The following is a 9,048-nucleotide window of genomic DNA, read 5'->3' on the forward strand; positions in this document are numbered from 1 at the left end:
AAAACCCCACACAATGGTTTAAAGTAAGTACAGACTTTGAGCAATTTTCAATTTGGCTGTCAAAAGTTTCAATGTTTTCTGGGTCACATATTGGCAGAGTTCATTAAATTGGAAAGTACCAGAAGTACTAGATTTAATGCCACTGGAAGGTATCACAATGAATCATAAGAACTGGGAAAGGGCACCGAAAAGGCATGCCAACAATTTTTATCTTTGGGTACGCCTTCAATGCATTTTGAAAACATCACTAAGGGTGGATGGGTGTAAAAAAAAGTATATCTTTTAATATGTTAGGAATTGATTTCCTTAGCATAAACTGCATTTTGCATCAAGAAACTGTAGGAAGCACAAATGAAAGGTGTATGGAGATAGCTATTTAGGCAATTAAATGTTTATGTCAAAAAGGCTGAATCGTAGGCAGTGTATTACTTTTTCTAGCAAGTACCTGAACTTTCGTATCACATTTAATAGATGGCCGAGTCCATCTATTAAATTATATTGTTTCTCTTAGAGAAGAGATTGATTTCTTCATGAAAATAAAGAACAAAGTGGTTCCTCGGTTGGCTGAATCTGCTTTTCTCTTCATTCTTGCTTTTCTATAGATGTAATTAAGTACTGGATTATTTCGATGGCAATGGATTGCTCGCCTTCAAATTACAGTTTGATTTCCTTGTACTTTCTTTGGAGAGTCTATGTGGTGGTTAAGGAGCAAAGAGGTTTAATGCCACACTCGGCTATGGAAATTCACTGGGTGATTTTGAGCCACTCACTCTTAATTTAGTCCAACCCTTTTCACACAGCTGTTATAAGGAAAAAAATAAGAGGATGGAATGCTACCTGTGCTGCTTTGAGCTGCTAGAAGAAAGGCAGGCTAGGAATCTAATAAGTAAATATATACAATCACCTGGATGCACTGGACTGGAAAGTAAATTGAAAGTAAATGTAACCCTGGAGCCCTGGGCTTGGGTTAGAGACAGAGTCCATCTCCTGGTTGTGTGGATGATAATTACATTATGACTGGCTATATGTGCTTCTATTTGTTTTTATCTTATTTTGCTTTATCGTGAGCCACCTAGAGTCCTGTAAAGGTGAGATGGGCAGGTTTATACAGGTAATCCTCAATTTACAACAGATTATTTATTGACCTTCCGAAATCACAACAGCATTGAAAACAAGTGACATAACCATTTTTCACACTTATGACCGTAGCAGCATCCCATGGTCACATGATTCACATTCAGATGCTTGAAAACTGACTCACATTTATGACGGCTGCAGTGTCCTGGAGACACATGATCCCCTTTTGCAATCTTCCAACAAGCGAAGTCAATGGGGAAACCAGATTCACTTAACAACCAGGTTACTAGCTTACAAACTGCCACAATTCACTTAAATGTGGCGAGAAAAGTCGTAAAATGGGGCAAAACTCGCTCAACGCATTTCGCCCTTAGCAACATGAATTTGGGGCTCAATTGTAGTCGTGCGTTGAGGACTACCTATGAATCGATTGAATGAATGAATAAATAAATAAATAATCGGGGATAAAAATCATTTGCTTCATAAGGAAATAATTTGATACCTTGAAGAAGCCCTGGGACTAATGAGCTTGTCCTGACATGTGACACATTTGATTAGTCGAGTTTTAGATCTCTGCTGTAGGATGGATGACAATTTAAACATCAAGACCCTGGTTTGTTAGGGGTCACAAGTAATGCAGAATGGAAGCAAAGAGCAGATGTAGCCATAGCTTTTTTATTCTCTCTCGTTTCCTTTCATGTCATTCACTCCAGCCAGTTGAGGTAAAAAGGCATCTCCTTACCCCATTTCTGAACTGATCTCTTGAACAGAAGCTTTGAAACTAGATGAAAAGTCTGATGCGTTCAGGTTATAATCCCCATTTTACCTAGCAATGTAAATATACTTTATTCTCCTCTCAACCTATGAGGATGATTGGTTCTGAGTAGTCTTGATTGGCCCCCAACACTACTGGGAGCATAACGGGCAAGTGGAGATTTGAACCTGTATCTCTCCTCTGTTCTATTTCAACATAATGATTACCCCATAGTGGCTCATATTCCAAAATATATAGAGAAATATATTAAAATTTGTAAGATGCTTCAATCTCAGGGGACTATTTTATTTTCAGATATTCATTCATGTGTTCATTGAATATCAACACAAATCCTAGGGAGCAAATATAGTAAATGGATTCTAGTCCCACCTGAGACTTTAAATGTTTTCATTTAAATTTAAATCTATTTAAAGGTTTGTAGTTTCTGATCCATCTTATTCTTCCCAACACATCCCTTGTTTCTTATTTCAGCAATTTAAATTTAGCTGTGAAATCTGCCACCTTTCCGTATAGTCCCTTATATATGACTATACTAGTTTCAAAAAGCTTCTTTATAAACACAATTAACATTTACTGGTCGTGTTTTCCCCAAGCAGTAAGTGGGTTGTTTTTTTTTATGACTTATTTTCTACTTCATTAGAATCTGCAATTACAGAAAGACAAACAAAGAGTTCCTATTTTGTCTTGTCAATATTTCAGCAATAACACTATGACAAAAATACATTCTATTTTATTTAAGTATATCTTCTCTTGCTACTAAACTACTGAACAGAACCAAGGATAAACCTTTTAACAGAAAATTATTAAAAGCCTAATTAGTAAAGAAAGTGTTTGGGAATTACGAGTCTGACAATTAGTTACCCAGAAAGTATATAAACTAGTATTTATGATTTTATGAAATTAATTAGAATGTTTATAACTTATAATTTGTACTATTTTTTTATGTCCTGTAGGATTCGTTGTATCTGTAAGAAGTTTAGATTTATTCAAATGAAGTGGCACAAAATTACTTGTAATCAATGAATGAATGAACAATTTATGCATGTATGCATATGTGTGTGTATGTATTTTATTTCGAATCACAGCTTAGGAACCTCTCTCTCTCTCTCTCTCTCTCACACACACACACACACACACACACACACGCACACACACCACATACACACACACACACACATGGAGTCCTTTCAGAAATTTATCTTCACTAACGAAAAGGCACAATATTTCTAGCTTTTTTCTCCCTGTAGTTGAATTGATGGAAAAGACAGAAAAGCAAATTAGGAGCATACAATCTGCGGTCCCTAAAGACTTTGAAGTGGTACTTAAAGATTCTCCAAAATCTATTATCAATTGACAACATTTGTGTGATGGAGGAGAAAAACATGAACAGAGCATGCACAGAGCTTAAGTGAATTGTCTGTATTTACTTTTAATTAACTTTAAATATGTCAGATTTCACTTTTATCTTCAGCCTGCTTATTTGTTTGTTTTAAACCCCTTAAATGCACTACTCAAAGTTTAAATGTGACCCTCAGCCTCAGAAAAGTAACAGCATAACCCAAGTCTACAGTTCCCACTTGGTCCTTATAATTACATAACCCACAGAAACAGAGGCTGGGAAATTATCTTATCTGCATGTCTAGCTTGGCTTTAGGATTAGATTACATCTAATTACATGAGATCTTGCACTTTCTAGTTCCCAGGGTCACTTTTAACCCAAGCTAAATTTAGAGGTCAGGATTTGTTCTTTAACTACACAAAGACAAGCAACACTCCCAAAATTCAACATCAACATAGCTTCTGTGTTGCCTGATGTTATGCCAAGAAAATAGATTGAATGAGGTGAAGTAATTTAGGCATGGTGTTTTCAAAGAACCAAATAGCCTATGACATTTTGTTGTAAATTGTGACTAAGCAGCTGTCTGAAGAATTTTTGAAAGGAATTTCCATAGAAGGCTTGATCTAAATATATTTAAGTCTGTAAGTCTTGTAGCTTTAAACAACTTAATTGCTTAGATGATGCTATGCTTATAGAATAACTTGGCAAATCTGCATACTCTGAAGTTTATGCATTGTATTAATTAAAGGCAAATTGCTTTAATAACTAATACCTTCATAGAGTCTGTTAATCTAGAAGGCTCCTACCTTAACAATCTAGCATGTGGCTTCTAATTCTCAAAAGAAGACTGGGTATCTATGAGAACTTTTAATCATTATCTTTCCAATCCTTCCAAACTTTACATTAATAAATATGCTTCGCTTAATTGGTGGGTTAGTAGTGGACTTCTTTAAATAATATGTTTTATTTAGAACTAGAGATCACCATAATGTGAAATAATGCACAAAATAATTTTCTACCGTGTCTCTGAGCAAACTCTGAACTGAACTGCATCAGTTCAGTAGCAGAATTGTATTCATTTTTTTCTTTACCAAAAAATATTAAATATGCTGGATTCCATAAATTATCTTCATTTCAGCTGCCTAATTTGGGGATTTGGAGAAAGATTTCCTGCTCTTCTTATTATGAAATCAGCTCCAGATGAGAAACGTATACCCAACATCAGAAATCTATCTCCTGCCTACAGGAAAACAGGCATTTCTTCCAGACTATTGACAAAGGTTAATTGTTTTTTTACATTTTGTTCGTGAACATCTCTCCCACAAACTGATTATGGTAAGTAACAGATATGCTCTTTTTACAGATCACCACTGATTTTATTCTGCACCCACAACTTGCAATATTTCTAATGAGATCAACTTCTCAAACAATGTTATTGTTTTTTAAAGCAAAAAACCCTTATTAAAATGCAACTTTTAACTTTATAATTTGCTGTACTTATGTATCAGTTTTGAAAAGTCACTAATCCTAACCTCTACAAGAACACATCAGTGCTAAAAGACCCCAAAGGAATTTTTTTTCTTAAGCTTCCCAAATGTTATTTAAGTACCCAACTGCTGCTTTGTGTTATCTATCAACCACAGGAGAAGGAACAGCATATTTTATGTCATTTTCTGCTAGAAGGAATGAGTTTACTTATGCTGGTATTAAAAGCAGAAAATTCCAATGATTGACATGAAAATGAATACAGGTAAGACACCTGTTGCCTAAGCATTTCAATTACAAATTAACCATTTATTGCTATCTCTTCTCCCTGGCAATCTCTATTTACAAATCTATATTCAAAAGACATAATTCAGAAAAAACTAGTTTTGTGGCAAAGCTTTACACAGTGAATAATAACTGAATGTAAGACGCAGAGTCCATGAAAAAGCTGATTTTCTTAAGTAAACAGCCCAATAACTAGATCTGATTTACCCACAATACACACTCAACAAAAATTGGGGAAGCACAACAACAGAGGGCTAATTGTATCACTTGGGCTGGAGAAAGAGTAAAAAAAATGAACCATTAATTTCACCTATAAAACCATTTCATATCTAATAAACACTGGGATTCTTTTGCAATGGCTTATGCGTTTTTCTACAATAAAATGATTTATCTGCACTTTTCTGTCTTTGGAAATCTTTTCTTGCCATTTCATTCTTAGCCAATGAAAAAAGTCTGATAGTTTGCTTTCTTGCAGGACTACCCATACTGAACTTTTGAGAGCCAAACGAATTAAGCTTTTTAACGAGCTTGTTTTCTATGAATAAGACAGCATACCTCTTTATTGCATATTGGAATATTCAGCTAGACTCTGGTCAAAATAATAAAACATAAGCAGAGTTTGACAGCTTTCATGAGAACGAAAGGGCAGGTCCTACACCTGTTACAGAAGGATCACAAGTACTATATAAGGTGAGAAATAAATTCACACTCTAAATAAATCTTCAGGTCTCTGAAATCAAATGTGCCGTGTTGCTCTTAAGAAAGTAAGATGCAAAAAGCAGTCCTCTTAGAAAACTAACTTTTCGTTCTCATTTGTTTTAATTGCCCTCAAGATAATGGCAAAGAGACAAAAAGGAAATCTCATTTAATTTTTGAGTCTTTTTTTGTCTAACTTCAATCACTGATCCCTCTTCTCCCTACCCCATTATCCATTTATTTTTTCTATTGCACTTTTCAGGCTATAAGAGTGTTAATTGATCATTGTGCTGTAGGAAAAAAAATGTGAATCCAGCAGATTCATCATATGAAGAAGGATCTGTGAAACAGCATCTAATTGATGGTTGAAAACTATTAAAATATTTCAAGCCAAAGAATAGGCACTACTGGTATATCTGCCACTTTGGTGGAGTCGTTTATTTTCCTGATTCCCAATTCCATTTATCCCTATGCTTTTTTTCTCCCTCCAGTACACATGCACACAAGCACACATACTGTGCATGTTTTCCTTCAGCTGCTTGTCTAAATCCACATAAATGCACTGAGTCGCTTGTTGCTATGGGTAACTTGCCAGGAACCAATGCTCTAGCTTTTCCAATGTTACAGTGCAGGAAAAAAAAATTGGCAAGCTCCATCTTCCTGCTCCTTTCCCAACTTTAAACCCAGTAGCACCTGTACTTCCCATTTTACTTCCTCTCCGCCCACTTGTCAGAATGAAGGATCGTCCTCATTCAAAGCCTCATGGCTCTCACCCACACAACAAGTGGGCATATTCTAACCCCCCAAGCTGGCTCTTAGCACCTGAAGGGCCAGATTAAACCACTGGGAATTGAGAGACACAAGATGGGGCCTTATAATGCTTAAATGGTGCTTTCCTGCTCGCAGGAAATCTCCTAACTGGACAACCCCAGCACACTCAGAATTGTTCAATATTCTGCATGCCAAGCATAAGCTCTCTGGCTGGGCTGCAGGCAGTGGACAAGCTGGCTGCCCTAAAGCAGCTGAAACTTGGCCAGCTCCACGCCGTCTCTTCTTTGATGGTTAGCACACATCCCACACGCGGATGCCCTTGCCCCCTTCCTGGGGCTAGCGCGCGCTGAGTCAATGCATCTCCCGGCACATGGTGCAGTGCCAGCCCATCCATCAGCTCTGCCCGTCGCATCGCGGGGGTCTTGCGCTCCTCGCGCCCCTAAACCGTGGAAAGGGAAAGTGAAGCTGGGAGGAGGAGGAGAGAGGGAGGCAGAGAAGGGGGAAGGTGGCAGAGCTCCGCAAACTTACGTCGTCCCATTTGACGAAGGTGGAGCCCTTCTTGAGGCTAGCCGAGACCCGGACCGGCTGGAGCTGGAGAGCGTGAACTCCTGGCTGTGCCCCAGCCATTGGCGGCAGCACATCGAGGCTTCCCACCGGAGAAGGGAAGGAAAAGGCAGACGGCAGCAGCAGCGGCGACCGGGAAAGACGCGAGCCTTGTCGCAGGAGCCGCCTGGATCGCTTGGACGCCGACCGGAGGGAAAGAGAAGAGAAGCAGCGGCAGCTGCTACTCGTGTCAAGCGCTTCTCGCAAGGCAAGGGCGAGCCAGACGCGTGCCTACAGGGAAGAGCCAACCGTTCGGCAGTACATCCTATAGAGAAAGAAGGGGAACGCACGCCTGCATGCATGCATCCGTGGCATGCATGCACCCCCCTACATGCACACGCGCTGCCGAGGCGCTCCTCGCTGCTCTGGCAAATGCAAACCGCGCTGCCGCCCTCTTCCTCCTTCCCCGGCTCTCTCTCTCTCGCTCTCTCCCCCAACTTTTCTCCGCGCTCGGGCGCAGCGAGCGACTCGAGCGGGCAGCACCACCTGCTGGCCGAGGGCGCCGCCTCTGCAGAGCATGCGCCCTCCTTGAAGCCCGCCGCCTTCAGTTGGACGAGCCTTTCCTGACAGGAGGAAAGATCGCAGTGCCGGCTCACCCCGTGCGCTGTTGGGGTGCCTAAGCGAGAGACCGCCTCACCGCCTTATGGAAAGCCTGGCTTGTAAGGGTGGAGATGCCCGAATAGAGGAAAACTCGTATAGCAAACGATTTCTTTTGGCGCAAGGAGATCGGTCCGGGTGACCGAGAGGGAGGTTTTCAGGAAACCGTGTCCTGACTTCTCCGCAGAGTTCCTGTTGGCCCTACCGATCTCGTTTGCAAGAGCCGCGCCATGCCAACAATTGTGTTGTTGTTGTTGTTTTAATTAGGCGCATTATGTGATCATTTCAAGTCATGAGTTGCTTTCTCCCCCCCCCCCCCCCCGATCTCTTGCACTCTCTAAAGAGGACGGGGGATACTCAATAGCTGAAGGAACTAGCAATAGGGAATGCATGTATAAAGCAGGGCTTATCAACAACCATTACTACGCCTTTTAGTTTTTAACTGTCTGTGGGAACCAGTGTACCACTCTTGTGGAAGAAGAAGAAAAAACTCATAGGAACTTGTCCATCTTTCCATGCAACGTTTCTGCTCAATCATTTGCACTGAGTCAGGGCTCATGGAATCAACCCACAGTCAATTGGGTTGCATCCACATTTTAATCTGGGGCTAAACAAACTACATTAGCTGCGCTCCTTGGTGTGCTCATCTTCGAAAATTCAATTCTACTTAGATCCTGCATCTCCTCCACATACACCCTTTCCTCTAACTTGTCAAAGTATCTGTGAGTGGATACAACTATAAACCAATAGATCTAAGGTGGGGAGGAGGGGGGAGAAGAGATCTAACCCCAAAGGCACAATTTAAGAGCATTTTTAGAAGGGGAAAATCCCTCTTCGATGAAATAATGATTTATTTCAGCATGCCTTCAACAACATCTGTTTTTCTTATGTGACATTCAATGTTGCCCCAGTGTTATACACTCCAAACAACTATTTTATGTTATCTGGCGGAGGCCACAAGGATTTTTAAAAAGTGCTCTTTAATTACTACAATACAATAACATGCTATAGTTACTGCTAGGACCAAAATGCTGCACAGATTTGTCCTTGTCTGTTTTACATATCCGATAAACACCCCCATGCAGTTTTCAATGGGGAAACAGAGATATTCTTATTAAAACTAATGGCTCCTTTCCCTTCTGGTTTGCCAGTTTCTTAAAGGTACTTTTTTATACAGTCATTGATGTCAAGAAGTTCAGTCTCTCCCCTTCATTACCTCCATAGTTCTACCTAATATTTTAATACTTCATGCTCTTTTTTTATCAGGGCAATTCATTCTGATCATTTTTATTCATAACTAAACAACATTTCAGAAATGATGTGCTCCTTAATCATAATGACTATGATCATCATTCCGAGATGTTGAAAAAACCCAAGATGTTATTCTAATGATGCTTTTTAATTCTTTCAAGATTGAATT

At 39.7% G+C, this 9,048-nt stretch overlaps 1 protein-coding gene across 2 annotated transcripts in view; it reads right to left on the reverse strand.

Annotated features, from left to right (window-relative positions):
* The window catches only part of PLCB1 (phospholipase C beta 1), a 510,832-nt gene extending 503,386 nt beyond the window's left edge, over window positions 1–7,446 (reverse strand). For both annotated transcript variants that reach the window (XM_081940153.1, XM_081940154.1), the window contains exon 1: window positions 6,957–7,446. In XM_081940153.1, the coding sequence (XP_081796279.1) occupies window positions 6,957–7,055 (99 nt within the window). In that variant the 5' untranslated portion in view covers window positions 7,056–7,446. The remainder of the gene's footprint in view (window positions 1–6,956) is intronic.
* Window positions 7,447–9,048: the final 1,602 nt, after the last annotated feature.

This window comes from Natrix helvetica (assembly GCF_964273705.1).
Source record: "Natrix helvetica genome assembly, chromosome: 2".
Lineage (NCBI taxonomy): Eukaryota > Metazoa > Chordata > Lepidosauria > Squamata > Natricidae > Natrix > Natrix helvetica.